The 19,177-nt window shown below is 37.9% G+C and overlaps 2 protein-coding genes across 2 annotated transcripts in view; both read left to right on the forward strand.

Moving 5' to 3' along the window:
* Positions 1-15,025, forward strand: part of LOC112053263 (uncharacterized) — a 40,065-nt gene extending 25,040 nt beyond the window's left edge. The window contains exons 6-10 of the mRNA XM_052889008.1: positions 9,910-10,071; positions 10,912-11,044; positions 11,683-11,865; positions 12,538-12,676; positions 13,538-15,025. Coding sequence (XP_052744968.1) covers positions 9,910-10,071; positions 10,912-11,044; positions 11,683-11,865; positions 12,538-12,676; positions 13,538-13,677 — 757 coding nt within the window. The 3' untranslated portion in view covers positions 13,678-15,025. The remainder of the gene's footprint in view (positions 1-9,909; positions 10,072-10,911; positions 11,045-11,682; positions 11,866-12,537; positions 12,677-13,537) is intronic.
* Positions 15,026-15,777: 752 nt separating this feature from the next.
* Positions 15,778-17,682, forward strand: LOC112053267 (uncharacterized). Its single transcript, XM_024092640.2, has one exon. The coding sequence runs from the start codon at positions 16,033-16,035 to the stop codon at positions 16,792-16,794; it is 762 nt and encodes a 253-aa protein (XP_023948408.1). The 5' UTR covers positions 15,778-16,032; the 3' UTR covers positions 16,795-17,682.
* Positions 17,683-19,177: the final 1,495 nt, after the last annotated feature.

Genomic DNA, 19,177 nt, shown 5'->3' on the forward strand with positions numbered 1-19,177 from the left:
ACTAATTAACATACTGTAAAGGGCAAATCTTATCTCTATAATATCCTTGTGATTATTAAATAATTTATTTTGATAAGGATTTAAGTTTAGTTGTGTAAATAATGACGTAAACCTTAGTTTAAAATTTAAATAATTTATTAAAGTACTAAAGGTACTATATCTGCAAAAATATAAAAGATAGATATATGGTGTCGCGGACTTTTTTGTAGAACTTTTAAAGGTTCAAAAAGCCTCCATACATTTATTTCAGCTATACGCAATGGTTGAGGTATAATCAAAATGATCTTACATCAAAGAGTAAAACCTAACCACAGGATACTTATGTACTAGTACATTGTACAAACCAACTCCTGTTTCATCTTCACATCAATCCGTTCTAGTTGTTACATATTACTAGCTGTCGCGCGGTTTCATGCGCGTGGTTCCAGTTCCCGTAAGAATACAGGGATAATATATAGCCTATAGCCTTCCTCGATAAATGGGCTATCTAACATCGAAAGAATTTTTCGGAATCGGAATAGTAGTTCCTGAGATTAGCGCGTTCAACCAAACAAACTAACTCTTTAGCTTTATAATATTAGTATATATGATAACAGTATTTAACATCATTGCTTACACTTATACATTTTGGTATCTTATGCTGCGCATTGATGGATGACGTCAGTCGCAGATTGATGAGAAATGATAGTCTATAGGAAAGTATAGAACATCATATTATTTAGTAAGGTTCTGATGAAGTTGATGTGATGGATTATGGGTTCAGATAACGGTTTGCTGAGCATAACTATAATTTATAAAAATAGGAACTTCAAGAAATGTTAGCTCATTCCTAAATAGTTCCTGTTAGTATAATATTAGTCAAATAAAACAAAAGTGAATGCGACCTGTCTGTATTTACTTAGCGTCTACCGAAATAATTCATGCTGGGACATTTCACACGCGTCCGCAGATACTCGTATTTTGGTTTCACTTGGCTTTTTAATGGAGAAGAAGTACCATTTTTATCTTATACTAGCGGCATCCCGTTGTTTCAGTTGTAGTTCCCGTTTCCGTGGGAATACTGTGATAAAATATAGCCTTTGTCACTCGCTGATAATGTAGCTTTCTATTGGTGATAGATTTTTTCATAACTTGAGTAGGTGATTGATAGGTGTGAAATTGTGATTAACAAACTTACTATCGTATAAATAATATATGTATGGAAGTATGGATTTGAGGACAAGTCCTTGACTAACCTCACCTGATGGTAAGTGCTGATGCACCAAATGGTAGCGGGCTTCATTCAATACAAATTCATTCAACCCATACCTCTGACGGTTTTTACGCGGTGTACCGGAACGCAGAATCGCTTGGCGGTGTGCGGGTATACACCCGTAAATTGGTGATAAAAAAACCTTGGCTGAGCTTGTTGTGGGCTCTTCTCGGACCAAGGCGCGTTTGGAACCGTCGTAACTTAAATTTTAAGTTTTCGACTATAGTTACCACCATTAAATTGAATTATGACATAACTTGACGTTTCAAAAGTGCTTGTAAACTAACTTGAGTCGTTGCGAACATGTGTGTAGCCACCCTGAAAGCCTTAAAAGTAATATCAATATTGACACACGGTTATGCACAGAACAAGATAGATGGGTTCCATCACTGATTTCACCGTTACACAACTGGTGGGCGAGAGGGAAATACCAGCATCAAATATGTGTATAGTTTTTATACAATTATCTCCTACTAGCTGATGCCGCGCGGTTTCACCCGCGTGGTTCCCGTTCCCATAGGAATACAGGGATAATATATCCTATAGCCTTCCTCAATAAATGGGCTATCTATCGCTGAAAGAATTTTTCAAATCGGACCTTCATTCAATACAAATTCATTCTACCCACACTGACGGTTTTTACGCGGTGTACCGGAACGCAGAATCACTTGGCGGTGTTTGCTGGTAGGGTGGTAACTTGCGACTTGACCTCTAGAGAGGCCTTGCCCTTGTTATGAAGATAAGATATGGGATAATGCTTTGGGGTTGGTAAAAATTACATAATATATAATTTTTGTTGTTCAATTTAATATTTCAGTATTCATTATTACAGTGAACGTGAGTGAATATGATTCCGGTTTAGCTTTTTAATGCAGTTGATATTGATAGTATATTTGTTCTGCAGAAGTGAGATGTTCGTGCGATATATAAAACTGGGCCTAGAGAGTTTAAGAGAGAAATTTGAAGAAATAGAAATAAAATTGTTGCACACCACACTAGATTACAAAAATTAGTAATTCTTTTAAGGGCAATTGTATAAGTTTTTATAACAACATGAAGCCACTGGCATGTCTCTCAAAAAGTATTTATTAAACGCAAGCTTCAATGAAAATCTTATTATAGTGTTAATGATTATATAAATGATAAAAAAGCTTGGTGTTGAACCGCACTAAACGACTATGTACGTATATAGTTCTAGATAAGTTTGAAAAATGGTGATAAAAAAAACCTTTTCTAAACTTGGCTCTTCTCGGACCAAGGCGCGTTTGAAACCGTCGTAACTTGAATTTTAAGTTTTCGATTATAATTACCACCATTAAATTGAATTATGACATAACTTGACGTTTTAAAAGTGCTTGTAAACTTACTTGAGTCGTTGCGAACATGTGTGTAGCCACCCTGAAAGCCTTAAAAGTAATATCAATATTGACACACGGTTATGCACAGAACATGATAGATGGGTTCCATCACTGATTTCACCGTTACACAACTGGTGGGCGAGAGGGAAATACCAGCATCAGATTTGTGTATAGTTTTTATACAATTATCTCCTACTAGCTGATGCCACGCGGTTTCACCTGCGTGGTTCCCGTTCCCATAGGAATACAGGGATAATATATAGCTTATAGCCATCCTCGATAAATGGGCTATCTATCGCTGAAATAATTTTTCAAATCGGACCTGTAGTTAGAGATTAGGGCGTTCAAACAAACAAACAAACAAACTCTTCAGCTTTATAATATTAGTATAGATTAAAAAGTGTATGCAGAATGCAAAAAAAGTCCCCACTCAATGAGTGCCAAACACAACTTCTTGGCTCTCAATTCAAGTAGTCGCATTTGCAAATTCAACCTTAAACTCAATCCTTATGGTTGAATTTGCTCTGAATTTGGGATTTTATTGAATATTGGACAATATCTAAAGGCCTTTAGGTTTAATTTTCTTTCCCAATTATTCTAATTTTATCATAGCACAATTGGCGCATTCAGCGTTCCGGTAAGATGTCGTGTAGAAACCGAAAGGAGTGTGGATTTTCATCCTCCTTCTAACAAGTTAGCCCGCTTCCATCTTAGAGTGCGTCATCACTTACCAACAGGCGACATTGTTGTCAAGGGCTAACTTGTAAGGAATAAAAATAAAAAAAAATCGTAAAGACAAACACTCAAACTCGTATATAGTCATCATTAACAACCCATGTTTGGCTCACTTTTGAGCACGAGTCTCTTCTCAGAATGAGAGGGATTAGGCCTTAGTCCACCACGCTGATTTAACGCAGATTGGCAGACTTTACACACTTTTAGAGAATTAAGAAAATTCTTAGGTATGCAGGTGTGAAACGTAAGTTCTTAATATGCACATAACTGAAAAGTTGGAGGTGCATGCCCCGGATCAGATTCGAATCTATACCCTCCGAATCGAAGGCAGAGGTCATATCCACTGGGCTATTACGTCAAGTATATAGTGACGTAACGAACTGCACCTTCGTATTGAATAACACTTTTTATACGTGGAAGCTGTAATTTCGCCTCGTTACACTAAATGTTTCCGTTTGGGCGGAATTACAGGTTTCTTGATTTATCTGCGTTTTTATAGCCGCCTGTAACTAGTGAGATGTTTATCTATTTGACGGCCTCCGTGGCGCAGTGGAATTACAAGACGGAGGTCCTGGGTTCGATACCCGGCTGGACCGATTGAGGTTTTCTTAATTGGTCTAGGTCTGGCTGGCCACTCTACCGACAAAGACGTACCGCCAATTTAGCGTTCCGGTACGACGTCGTGTAGAAACCGAAAGTGTGTGTGTGTGTGGTTCCATTTTAGATTGCATCATCACTTACCATTAGGTGAGATTGTAGTCAAGGGCTAACTTATAAAGAATAAAAAAAAGTAACATCTCTTCGTTTGTCCAGAGGTTAGCCTCTGTGCCTACGGAAAGAGGACCTGGGTTCGAAACCTGTAAATTACTGAGTTTTTCTTGGAAATTTTCGGTTAAACATCTTAGCGTGGAGTTGAAAGGTAAGGTAAGGACTCCGTGAGTGTTGGTGCGAATATGGTCATTTGACGTTCGTTATCAACCCATATTCGGCTCACTGAGCTCGAGTCTCCTCTTAGAATGAGAGGGGTTAGGCCAATAGTCCACCACGCTGGCCCAATGCGGATTAGCAGACTTTACACACGCAGAAAATTAAATTATAAAAGATTCTCTCATAAGCAAGTTACCTTACAATGTTTGCCTTCAGATTTTGAGACACGTGATATTTGATTTCTTAAAATGCACACAATTGAAAAGTTGGAGGTGCATGCCCTGGACCGGACTCGAACCCACACCCTCCTTAATCAGAGGCAGAGGTCATATCCACTGGGCTATCACAGGTCATTATACAATTTAATTTATGACCTCAAAACCGCATTGGATATTCGAGACGATGCGGCAGCGTGGTGGGTCTAAGCTCCATAACCATTTGTCCTATAAGGAGGAGGGAGGCCTGGCCTTGTACCTAATGGGCCATGATGATGAAAATATTACTTAACTTAATATATGTTGACCCCGGTTGACCTCTGTGTCATAGGACCCCCCCCCCCCCCCCCTCCCACCGCGATTGTGTGAAATACCTTTTAAGTAATATATTCTTGCATTAGTATGAACGTAAACCGTAACCAATTCCCTTACCCTGCTAATACAGTCAAATCACAACTTAAGAATCACACAGTAGGGTAAGGATTTTTAACTAATTGAAACATGTCCTTCGCTACCGTGGATATTGCATCATGCCCTATCCTTATTACGTAAATAGTTGTAAAATAAATTTGGATGCAACATAATCAAAGCTTAGTCTAAATATTACTAAAATATAGTAATAAATACAAAGTTTCCAAAATGTCACAAAGCTGTTGTCGCTCATAAAGAAACAAAGAGAATAACCAAAAGTTAACAATAATTTGCCCTCTGCCTTAATATTATGTGGATCAGAAAAATATGTTAGGAAAATGTCTGTCACGCTACTTAACATATTTTTATGTAAAATCGTAAAGTAAGCTCGGAACACCGTATCTTTGTTCCGCTGATTTGTGGAAAAAACATCATACAAACTTACAAATCATAATACTAGAAATTAGTTAGTTAGACTATACGAAAATATAGACGACTAATAGTAATACGGCGGCTCAAAAGTCTTTGAAAGATGTTTAGCAGTGGATGTCAATTGGCTATAACATAATGATTAAATACTGCGATATTGTAAATTCTATTAACATAGTACTTTTTGTATTTATACATGTAGGATAAATAAATATACCTTTTTTTCTTTTGTTGCATTATCCCGCATTTAATTACATTAATTCCTATATCCAAAGGTTGTCTGGAAGATATTGCTATAAGCAATAAGACCGCCTTAGCACATACTTGTTTTCTATGTTTTCTTTTGTTTTCTCTGTTGTTGTTTTTGTTTTGTGCAATGAAGTGTGAATAAATAAATAAAAAAATACTTTATACTAACAATTGAAAAAAGTGAAACAGTATCTCTGTAAGGTCCATAAACCGTGGTAAAAGCTTTCATTTTGTTCATTTTCACACAAACATTTAGCATTCGCGCGCACGACGCCATTGTTGCGTTGCTCATGCGCGGGAGAAATCTGACGCTCAAATAATGTTTCGGAACTAATTTATTGTTATACTGGGATTTATTACTTTTTGTTGGGCGTTTACGATTTTTTTGCCATCTAGTGTTTGATACTTGCGATCCAATGGTAAGGCTCTGCGGTTTTGATTCGTTAGGTTCTGGATTCGAGCCCATGTCGAGAGTGAGGGTCGGGTTTTACTTTTATCCATTTTAGGTTTGATTTTATTATTTTTGGATAAAAAAATGTATGCAGGGTCTGTTAGTACGTATATTTAAATAGTATAATACAAAGTCACCGATATTTTAAGCTATAAGCATTTTTTATGCGGTTATCAACAATAGTCAGAGTTATAGCCAGAGGCGCTATTTTGAAAATTATATAGCCTATGGCACTAACACAACTCTGACGAATTCACCACCTTCAGTGCAGCCGTTTGGGCTGTAGGGTGTGCCAAAATTCAAAATTCAAAATTGAAAATTCATTTATTTCAACTAGGCTCAGTTTACAAGCACTTTTGACACGTCAGTTGACTATTTGTAAAGATTCTACCACCGGTTCGGAAGGCAGGTTCTGCTGAGAAGATACCGGCAAGAAACTCAACAGTTGCTCTTTTGAAAAAGTCATACAGTATTACAATTTACATTTGATAACAATTAAATTACAATTTCTTATAGTTTTATTTCCTGTGTGAAGGTGGAAGCTGATCCAATGGCCTTCAAGCACCTTTGTCGTTAAGGAACTCATCAATAGTGTAGTAACCTCGACTAAGTAAATGTTTTTTAACACATTGCTTAAAGTTGTGCATTGGCAGGTCCATCACAGTCTTGGGGATCTTGTTATAGAAGAGTACACCCAAACCCACAAAAGATTTTTTAACTCTTTGGAGACGATATGCAGAAATAACTAACTTATGCCCGTGTCTAGTAAGACGTGGGTTTAAATCTCCTTTTCGTTTGTACAAATTAATATTTTGTCTTACATAAACTATACTGCTATATATATATACTGACAGGCTACTGTTAAAATGCCTATTTCTTACGATTGAAAGAAATGGACATACATACACACACACCCACGAATACAAACATAAACTACACACATACATACGCTCGTAAGACATTACCCTCCTTCTGATGCAGACAGGTAAAAAACAAATATTACCATAATGATAATATGAGATTAAAAAATTTTAATAAAAAAATTCAACCGACTTCCAACTCAAAAATTAACTTAAACTAAAAAGCAAAAAATAACATCTTGCCTATGTGCTACCTTCTGATCAGTTTGAAGGCGGTGCCAAGCCAATGATGTTTTAATTAAACCCGTTTAAACTACACAATTTTCTGTGGTTCTTTGAGAAACAGCTTTAATTAAAACACGTGTAGTGGTTTAAAATACCTTATGAAAACACTAACAAACGCACTAGCCGTCTCTACAATTTTCGAAAGTTCCCCTCAATTTCTCCAGGATGCCGTCCATTATCAGATCCTGACATGAAAAACATGGGACTACCCTGGAATCAAACCCTTTAAAACAAAAAAGATTTTTTAAAATCGGTCCATAAATGACGGAATTATCGCTGGACATACATAAGAAAAAAAAAAAACATTCATACAGCTGAACGTAGAACCTCCTCCTTTTTGGAAGTCGGTTAAAAATAGAAAAATATATAAAAGAGAAACGCAACTAACTATGTTGCTAGAAATCTTTGTAATTTCCAGAGAGTATCCAGTTTCGTAACTTCTTCCTAGTTAGCGCGAGGTGGCATTCTCGAGTAATTTTCCCTGTTACCAGTTTAACTAGCTTGCCTTGACTTGTTTTTATTTTCTTGCTTTCCCTGCTTTTACAACTCACGCTGCTAGAAAAATGTAGAAATACGACTGTATTTAAAAGCGTATCATGCTTTCCAAATAATCATATAAACAGCGCATCTTGCTATGCTGCGTATCGATTTTCTTTTTAGAAACGCTATAGCTTCGAAAACTCAACATTGCATAACATATAACCTCAGACCAAGTATTGTATAGGACCTGCCTCGCAAGACGTTAATTTTCTGTCAAAGTATATGATCAATGATCTAATGCGATTATAAAAACCGTCTTTATAGTATCGATGTTAAATAATTGTAATCGTGTTCGTCGGTTAAAGAGCTCCGTAAAAGTACCTTTTTGTGTAATTCAATTGTGTAAAAAACGGGCAAAAACTTCTAGTTTAGTATAAGATATATACCAAATCTAAGCTCGTTTTCTTCAGAAAATGACAGACAATTTTGTTCGTGACTATGAGTGCGATACAGGTCCTTCTATAATTGGTCTGAGCATATAACATTCGTTATCGATATTACACATATTTATGAACTTATAATTTATACAAGAACTAACGGACGCCCGCGACTTCGTACGCAAATTATACATAAAAAGCTAAGATTGTCTGGAAAATAAATAAGATTATAAAATTTCAAAATCTATTAAATTTTTTTTATCGTAATTAGATGAAAATTTATACAGTTTTAGCTTCCTTACATTAAATGTGACATTTTTCAATACATGAACTATAAGTTAATAAAGGTACTAATAATATAGTAATTTTGTTCGAACGTCCATATAAATCTAACGATCATTATGTACCTATGACGTCATTAATTCGTAACATTTTGTATGGGACGTTTTTCAGGGATCCGCGCCAGCGCCGCAAATCTGACCCTTTAAATCCCTCCGCTCCGAAACTAATGATCGCAGATATCCTGTTACTTTTACAAAATTGCTTTACTATTAATTTAAAAAACAGCCATCATCCCTATTGGCTACCATACTTACCTATGGTAGAAGCATCGGTCGACTTTCAGCATTCATAAAATGTGGCATGTCTGACCATTGCAGCTTTTCGGTCCAAGATAATTTACGTGATACAATTATAAGATACAGAGCTTTCTTTTCGGTATAACTTACGTTTAATGAACGGCACCAATTAACTCGAATGTGACATAATTAGTCAATTGCGTTATAATTACTTATGTAACAACTTTCATCGTATGGGAGAGATAACCTGATTGTCCTTTGTTCCGAGACTTCGTCAGACAAATTAGCGCTTACTATTGTTCTACGATATTCCTTCTAATTGTCATTGTTTTAATTTGAATTACCGTGTTTTAGTGGCTACTAGAAAATATGTTTTGGACCTGCCAAAAACACGTTTTTCGTGTGGAGCGTACTGTATGATTGTTGAATATTTTAGCCATTTTTACCAAGTTATATTAGTTTTACTTTTTTTTTCAAGAGGCTGGATTTGAAAGAGCTTCTTGTCTGCTGCTGATTTTAACGAAACTTGGTACAATTATTTTACATACTCCTGAACAGGTTATAGTATACTTTTCATCACGCTACGATCAATAGGAGCAGAGCATGTTGGGAAAACGGGAGAAGTTACTCCATTTTTTTAAGCTTTCGTCGCGTGTGCAGCCTTAATGGTTAAACCTACAAAGAAATCATGTATAATGGAAATATTTTCCTTAAAATTATATCAAAAATCACAACAGCGTATAAATGTCTATCTTTTATGGTTGACTCACAATAACACGTGCAACTCTCGATAGCTTAGCAGTTTGGATCTTTCTGATTATATTTATACTCTTACGTTTATAACACTTTTCACTCGTACCTAATTAAGTCTTAGCTGAGGTAAGACATAAGAAAAAGAGCCGTGATAGCCCAGTGGATATGACCTCTGCCTCCGATTCCGGAGGGTGTGGGTTCGAATCCGATCCGGGGCATGCACCTCCAACTTTTCAGTTGTATGCATTTTAAGAAATTAAATATCACGTGTCTCAATCGGTGAAGGAAAACATCGTGAGGAAACCTGCATACCAGAGAATTATCTTAATTCTCTGCGTGTGTGAAGTCTGCCAATTCGCATTGGGCCAGCGTGGTGGACTATTGGCCTAACCCCTCTCATGCACTTTAAGCTAAGAATTTCACAACCACATAAGTCAACGAAGTTTTGATTAAAAGTTTTCTGAAATGAGTCTCTTTTTCTCTTTCCAGGCCAGTGGCCGGCGTGCTGATGAGCTACTCCCGCGGCTGTGCGGCGGTGCTGTCTCAGATGAGCGAGGGTCAGGTGGTGGAGACCGGCCCTCGCTCGCCCACCGACTCCGCCAGCGACGGCTACCACTCCGACAGTGATGACTCCCACCAGCAGCCTGACAGGTGACTAAACCAGTAGCGAAGATTGAAATTTTCTCGTAGATAACCCGTTCATGTGGTTTATTAGTCTGAGTATGTTTTTGGCTGAATTATTTACGTTCGTAAAACACTTTTTTTTATTCTTTACAAGTTAGCCCTTGACTACAATTTCACCTGATGGTAAGTGATGATGCAATCTAAGATGGAAACGGGCTAACTCGTTAGGAGGAGTATGAAAATCCACACTCCTTTCGATTTCTACTCGGCCTCGTACCGGAACGCTAAATCGTTTGGCGGTACGTCTTTGCCGGCAGGGTGGTAACTAGCCACGGCCGAAGCTTCCCTCCTATTAAAAATACTCGTGTATTTTTAAAAGGTAACGATAGGAATCGGGAAAAAACTCTCATTACTGCAAGGACATCCTCATTAAAGGATGCGTTAACCATCGTCATAATCATATCAGCCGATAGACATCTACCGCACGACATATATGCCTTTTGTAGCGACTTCCAAACATTACGCTTTTGCCCCCCTAGCCAAGTGGCATATCGATTCTCTTTCTACGATCGCTAACGCTTCGAAAAGTAGAAAAATGTATGGGAATGACAGATCTTGATCACGTGACCTGTCGATAGCAAATGTCATTCCCATACATGCTGAGCTCGAGTCTCCTCTTAGAATGAGAGGTGTTAGGCCAATAGTCTACCACGCTGGCCAAATGCGGATTGGCGGACTTCACACACGCAGAGAATTAAGAAAATTCTCTAGTATGCAGGTTTCTTAAGTAAAGTATTCTTTATTATCAACCGATTAAAATAAACAGCAAAACAATTGACAAAATGAAATCAAACATTAACATTACAGAAGCAAGCTGGTGTCGCAGTACGCGGCGGTGTGGTCGCGGGCGGCGGACGAGGTGTTGCCGGCGCTGGCCGCCTTGGAGCCGCTGAAACCCACACCCAACCTGAAGTACAAGATCGTCTTCTCTATCGTCGTCGTAAGTAAAGCTTTATCCAAGCTTTCTTCATACGATCTTTTTAATTCTTTACAAGACACCTGATGGTTTGGATGATGGAACGACATCATACCAGAACGTTAAATCGCTTGGCGGTAAGTTTTTGTCGGTAGGGTGGTAACTAGCCTCGGCCGAAGCTTCCCACCAGTCACAAAAACCGATGGATCTGGCTTTCAGTGCACCTAAATATTTTTTTATTTAGTGATAACTTAGTTCTTCACTGCAATCTTAGTTATTGTTCAGTGAGAATGCAGTCTAAGATGGAAGTGTGTTTACTTGGAAGAACTACAAGTTTATTTTACTCATACTACTAAAGTAAAAGAAAAGAGACATCAGATCTACCTACTACTTATTCTTGGCGATAAAGCTCGTCAGAAAAAAAAACTGTGACTCTGACAAAACATAGGCATTACAACTATTATAAAGTATTATAGAATCTTGCCGTAGATGTAGCAAAAATCGAGCTACTTACATCAATATCATGCGTTATTGTCCTCAAACGAATGAACTTGGTGCTAGGTATACCAAGTTTTATTGAAGATATGAAGTATCGGTTAATGTTGCCAAGAATATGTCAATTACTTTCGCAAGTACAGTAATGATTGCTGTATAACTTTCAGTTGTCGTTCCGAGCTGCAATAAGCCTACGCGACAAACGACTAATTGAAGTCAAGTCACTACTGGGATGTGACTCAGACGACACACCAGGTGCGTCGGGCCTCGTCGCCGCGGCTACGAGGCTGCTGAGGAGCACCGCGCACAGCTTCCCGCTAGGAGACGCAGAGAGGACTGTTGTCAATCAGGTATCAACTGCACATCTTCCTGACAAACAGCTCAGGGATCAACTTTCCTTTGATGCTGGGATTTGACTCGGTCAACAGAAGAAGCGAACAGAACACGAAGCTGCTCAGGAGCATAGCTTTTCGATAGGACATGCAGAGACGACTGTTGTCAATCAGGTAACAACTGCACATCTTCCTGACAAACAGCTCAGGGAGGCAAACTTTCTGCTGGGATTTGTTTCGGTCAACAGAAGAGACGAACAGAACACGAAGCTGCTCAGGAGCATAGCTTTTCGCTAGGATATGCAGAGATGACTTCTGTCAATCAGGTATTAGTTTTAACAGTAACCTAACGAATGTCTCACTAGGTTGTCTCTGCTAGAATGCGACTTCGACGACACGTCAAACCTCAGTTCACATTCAGGAGACGAAGAGAGGATTGTTGCCAATCAGGTATAATCATTCACGTCTATCCAAGGAAGTCAAGTCTTTGTGACTAGGACGACACGCCAGGCATGAGGCTTCGTAGCCTCGGCCACAAGGCTGCTGAGTACAGGCTACGCCGTATGGAAGTTTAGCCTCTTAGTAAAATATTTCTTTAACCGATTCTTTTTACCATGTTTTGCTGCTTCTGTTTTGTAAAGAAGCTTCTCTATAAACTATTTACTACAATATATTCTTATATAATCGTAGGTGGTAAGCACGCTGCGTGAGTACCCGTGCCTGGCAGCATGCGGCGCGCTGCACGCGCTGGTGGCGGCGGCGTGTCGAGCGGCGTGGGCGCTCAGCCTGCACGCGCCCCCGCTGCGCATCGACACAGACTTTACCCCAGGTGAGCATGATGCTCGACTGAGTGCCACTACCCTGACACATGCGTCATCACAAGCAGCTAGGGCAAACATGCTATTTAACATCGTTGCTCCACCTAACCTGTTGCAACATGGCTCCTGGACTCGACTCCTGGACCAGGCTATAAAATATTGAAGTTTTCTTCCAAAGAAAACTTAGTAGCATCCCGGAGTTTGTTTGAGTTTGAAATTTGATTTCACACGTTGGTGATTTTCTGAGGCACCGTGTCTCAGAAACTACGTTAATTTGTCAGTAAAAGTCATTATCATTCATATCTGACAGTGATAGTCATAAAGTCATTATAAGTTCATATTATCATAATAAACCATTTAAAAACTAGAGCTCAAGTCTAAATAACATGAACAGTTTAAAAAACAAAAAAACACGCTTGATATTGATATCATGGGGATGCATTTCAAATAGCCTGTCCGCCAGCTTGGGCGTCTGCCATATTGGATTTAAGTCTGACAGCAAACCCTTTTATTTCATATCCTTAACACGAGGGTGGATTTCAAACAGCCTGTTCGCCATATTAGATCTGTAATGACGTTTCTTAGCTAGTCATGTATTGTCATCAGAACTCAGTCCATGTGCAAAATTTCATCATAATCGAAGATCGGGAAGTGGGTCACATTAAGAGTCCAAGATTTTCTTACATACAAAAGTAGTGTCACAATTTGTTCTCATCACCAAAATCTTTTCCAAAAGAAAAATTCATAATCCACTCTGAAGACTGCAAATTCGTTGCCTCAAGTGTTTCACTAAAAAAAAAAACATTCGCGTCGAATTGAGTTCCTCCTTTTTTGAAAGGTTGAAAACTGAACCTGTGTAATTCGTGTTCCAGTGGTAATGAATCCAGAGAAGCACGTGAGGTACTCCCTGGCCGACGCGCGCGAGCGACGCTCCGACCTGATCAAATCGTTCGTGTGGCCGGCGCTCATGGACGGGAATCGATGCGTGTTCCGAGCTGTGGTGCTCACTTGATGTAACACCATAGGGCCTTATCATACTAGCGTCTTGCGAGCGCGGCTGCGCAGCGAACACGTCGAGGAGGTGTGACAGATTTGCAATGTTTCCATCGCGATTTTGTAGCGAATTAACGAAGGTTAGCTTGATATGGACATGTAAAGCGTAGGGAGGAAAGTCATATTACTAGGAAAATGTTGAATGTGCAAGTGGAAGGACATGAGAGGAGAGAAAGGCCAAAGAAGAGATGGTTGGATTGTATGAAAGAGGACATGTGTGTAAAAGGAGTGGATGATGAGTTGACGAGTAACAGAGAATGGAAAAGATTGACATATTTTTCCGACCCCACTTAAGTGGGATAAGGGTAAAGAGATGATGATGATGATGATGATAACACCGTACAGTACATTCAGTAACAAAATGGATTCTGACGAGGAAACACTGCTTGGTTTTGTTACTTTGGAGACTAAAACGAAAGAATTGATGAATTTCGGAAAACCCATTAACAATTATCGGAAGAGAGTGACTATTTTGTGTTGCTTTGAAGACGAATAAAAAATAATCCAAAACAATTTCGTCGACAAATGAGCCAAAAAAGTCGTACAAATACGATTTAAAACGTACGGTTGGCAACACTAGTACGAGACAGTACAAAATTGCGACGAACGAATTCGTTGCGCGCCTATTATACGTTGCGAACCCGCCCCGCTTTGAGAACGTTTGCAATCCGCTAGTATGATAGCTCTGTTACTGCTACAGACTCGATCATTGTTGTTCTTTACTATCGAGGGACCACATAAACTCCTCCCGTGGTACAGGGTTAAGGATGACACAGATACTGAGACGCTTTATTCACTCATTGATAGATAGAGTTACTGCCTGTCAATCATTTCGTTCTTTTCATTTCTCCTACCATATTCTCTCTGGGTCTGTTTTCTCAATAAATCGGCGCCATCAAATGTGTATTTGGATATTGGTAAGACAATCCCAATTATTTTAAGACCTTTCGAACTGTCAAAAGCTTTCGAAGCTGGTTATGTAGAATATACTTGCTTAGGTTTGATAATTTCCAATTTCTATTCTTTTGTACATAGACCTTTAGGTTAAGCCTTGAACTTGAAAAATAATAGTAATTTTTACACGATTCAGAATATTTTAGGGAACTAGAATTTTAGCAAGAATTTAAAATGAAGAAATTTATTGAGTTTGATAAGTATTTATTATGAAGTCACTTTTATTGTATGTCGAAATAAATATGTTAATAGTTAAGTTTTATAAAATTTATTACAGTAATTTATTTCTTTAGTTATTTGTAACTACATATATATATCATAAGTAAAATTGCAAATATAGATTTGGTAATTTATTTCATTCGTTTTATTTCAATCACTTCTTATCAATACATACTATATTTTGCGTTTGACTCTCTAAGCGCGAGTTACATATTATATTTGATCCTCTTATCATTTGAACCCTAGGTCATGGAGACGCAGTATAAAAAAAACCTAGCCATTTCACCTTGACTAATTGTCAACTAGTTTTCAAAATATTCATACTGTTACTACCGCGTTAATGTAAACGCGAATTTATATGGAATTGAAACAGTTGTGCAGTAGTGCCACTAGATGGCGCTGTTTCAATTCCTTAGAAATTTGCGTTTACGTAAACGCGATCGTCACAGTATCAAACTGCTACTAGGCCCTCTGGTGACAAAAATATTGGCTCATTTCTTGTGCAAAGGCATAACCTTAACCAGCCTAGCTGTTCAGCTTAATATTCTTGCCACCATTCTATAAGGAATTGATTAGTATAGCTATTAGAATACGTTAGCTTAAGTTTCTTTTTCAATTTTAATTTAAATTTAAATCCGGTATTCTTCTTCTTCTTCTTTTCTTCCTGGGCCTTATCCGCACTTGGCCACTAAGGTAATTAAATCCGGTATTATATCTCTACTAACAGCAATGTGTAATAGAAATATAGATTACGCAAACGTAGTGACTCAAACAAAAAAAATTGTAATCAAAACAAAATTTTAGAAAGACTTAGAACAAAAGGAATTTTATTAACACCAAAGTAATTTGAAGAATAATACAATGATTCACTTGAGTTTATCAAACGTTATCCGTTTATCAAGAAACAGATAAGATTATAAGTGAACAATATAAACTGTAACCCCGATCCACTGATAGTTTACAATACATTTTTGTGATCGAAGAAGGAAATTATTGCGCAATAAGGAAACGAAACAGTGGATTTTGCTCAAAACGGAAAAGGACAGGATTTCAAGAAGCAGTTGTTCTATACGCGCATCGTTTTGCACCCAAGAAGTAGCTTTTGTTTCTGCAGCACCTTCTAAGGGATAAATCTAACAAAATGAGCTATCCTCCTCCTTATGGACCTCCTCCACCGCCGTATTACGGCCCAGGATGGCGTCCACCCCAGCCAAGTCTCTCTGGAACCAGTTCATCGCAACCTCAACCAGACTACGGGCAAACTACCCAGCCCGCTCACCCTCCCTACCCTTACCCGTATTACATCCCTGGAGCTGTTATGATGCCGTTCCCGATCGGACCGCCTCCACCCCCAGATCCGAGCAACCCTACCTACATAACCAACATCATCTATCAAGGAGAAACTTCCAACCCGCCGACAACAGAACAAGTCCAAATATCCGAAACATCAGGAGACTACGACTGGGTACCCACAACTTCGACAACTGCGAACAGTTTGACTGGCAAAGCAGTCATCGGAGGTCACGAAGGTTGGGACGGCAGTCCTCTATGGGTAATCAGAGCTTGGCACAATGGAGACCTCATACCAGGAAAGCTATCAGTGAGACATAACGCTGCATCTATAATGTTTAACGGCAAAGAGATACCAGTTCAAAAAATCGATGTTTTATGCGCAAGACCGGATAGTTTAAGATGGGTTCCAGCATCCAATGGCAGCGTTCCGCCAGGTGCCATAAACGGTGGACATACTTCTTCTGGTGAAACGTTATATGTGGGACGAGCTAGGCATCAACTGTCCGTGACACCTGGTAAGGTACACCCGAGTCACAACTGCTGTTATATAGGATTCGGAGGCGCGGAAGTCTCGCACAAGATGTATGACGTACTTTGCCGTGTAAGTTAAATTGCTTCGGAACTACGTAAATTAACTCGTTAAGTTTCAAGTTTGCCGAGGGTTGGAATAAGTTGTGAAGTACGTGTTGGTTCTACGTGTTTTTAGTTTATTTCTCGATCTGTTTTACTAGCACGTGTAAATATGTGATCAGGGATGTACACCAATAGGGATGGACAAAAATTCTATGCCACACTTCACAGGTTTTTAACTGGTAGTTAATTCTATTACCGGAGTGGTGAAATAAGTAGTATTGTGATGTGCGAAATTAATTTTTCACAACTCTTGCTCAAGAACACTGTCATATTACTACTCCACGGCGAGGCTAAACAAGCATTTCAGCTTCTAGGGGCTAAAGTAATTTTTTAAAGAGTTGCGAGCTGCGTCTGCAAAAAGAATTTTATCATTGAATACTGTACTGAATGATTTATTTTCTCGTAATCGTAGTGAAAAGTATAATGTTGCGCCTGGGGCTAAACCCATTATAAACTCGTCTCAATTTAGTGGCCCTTGCCTTACGGCTCGTATTGCCCCTAAAAATACCTCGTATACCTATAATGAGTCTTTTTAGCCCCTTGTATAACAATCTACTATTCCTTTCTTTCTTCCAAAAAGAATACTGTTTCATTTGTTTGTCTTGTGAATCAGGAATTTGTGATACCTGACTCTATCAAATTCTGTTTTCATCTCTTTTTGGACTTTGTTTAACGATTTATAAATATAATACTAATGGTGATATTGTCTGTATGTGTTCTAATAATACGAACGAGTATCAAGTCACGTGATATATCTGGATATACCCTTGGACGTAAATTGTCGTTTAGATAAAAATGTTTAGCCTAAAATTAATTGATGTTAATGTGTATTGTCATTAAAGTGTGCCTAACAAGATATTTTTAATGTAGGTATAAAACTTTTTAAATCATTAATGTATTATTGTAATTTTGAATTGAAATTGTAAAAATCATGATTATTTTCACTGTTTATATTCATAGATTATGTACAATTATCAATTACTGATAAGCGATAATTCTACTTATGTATGATAGTGATTACTTTGATAAATAATATATTTTTTATTAAATTTTAATGCTAAAAAATAGTGAATTTAATACAACGTTTATAGTATATATGCTTTATTTATTAAAATAACTATAAAAATCTTACACAGCATAATTTTAACGTTTTTTTATTTAAAAAGATAGACATATTATTGTTTCAAATTAGCCAATATCCTTCCTTTTGCTTTCCCTTTTCATTTTATTGTAAAAACTGTGTTAGGAGTAGGTACGACAATAGTCCTGCGGGCGGGAGTCAAACCCATGATCAATGGCCATGTGTGCACGTAATACAAGCACTTTTGAAACATTTAGTCTTGTAGTCTCAGTTGTCTGTTTGTCTAGACTACCATTGGTTCTGAAAGCAGTTACATGACTAGAAGAGCTGACAAGGAATGATTTTTAGGTTTCAAAATAAAAAATGAACGTTTGGTAACATAATTATCATCGGAAGAAATAAGTTAAATTCCTTTAAAATGAATTGAGTGTGCTTTAGGCTGACAAAAATAAAGCTATCCCTAGATAAATTAGGCATTAAATAGTAATTTTCTGTAGGGCTTTTCCAGTAAATAGCGAGCCGGTGTTGGAAAGTTAGTTGCGAAAGTTACTGGCAGTAGGTAAATCTGAAAGCACTTGACAATTTTTAATGATAATTTTATAATAGACTAGCGGACGCCCGCAACTTCGTCTGCGTAAAACTCTATGTAAACTATCAAGTACCCTACCCTATCTCTACGCTACCCCTAACGCTACCCCTACCCTACCTCTACCCAAATTAATTAACTAATATTTTAATTGGAACATTTTATGGTTCTATCTTTTATAGTTTAGGCAGCGTTCGCAAAATTAGTAACATTTCTGGTTGATTTTTTACACCTTGTGTCCGTAAATCCCAAATATCTTAAGGAACCCTATTTTTTTCCAAAATCAAATTTAGCCTATGTTACTTGTGGATAATGTAGCTTTCGAATGGTGAAAGAATATTTAAAATCGGTCCTGTAGTTTTTGAGCCAATTCATTACAAACAAACAAAGTTTTCCTCTTTATAATACTAGTATAGACTAGTATAGATAGGTTACGTCCCTACAAAATTACGACAAAAAATGATCTAAATATTATGCTACAATACTGAACGCACACATGCACAATTTTGTTTTTAATTCCATTATATATTTATGTATATTCACTTCCTGAACACACAACTCGACATTATAGACGATATTTAGGTATTATTTGTTTAAATAACGTTCGTTGTTGACCACAACTAACATTGAGTTGACTCAAAATTTTCTCTTTTGAGCACCTCATTTTTCATGCGCTAGTGACACAACTAACAG

Source organism: Bicyclus anynana, chromosome 24 (assembly GCF_947172395.1).
Source record: "Bicyclus anynana chromosome 24, ilBicAnyn1.1, whole genome shotgun sequence".
NCBI classification, from domain to species: Eukaryota; Metazoa; Arthropoda; class Insecta; order Lepidoptera; family Nymphalidae; genus Bicyclus; species Bicyclus anynana.

Coding starts and splice junctions, on each gene's coding strand:
- LOC112053267 (XM_024092640.2), top strand. CDS start 16,033: ATGAGCTATCCTCCTCCTTATGGACCTCCTCCACCGCCGTATTACGGC.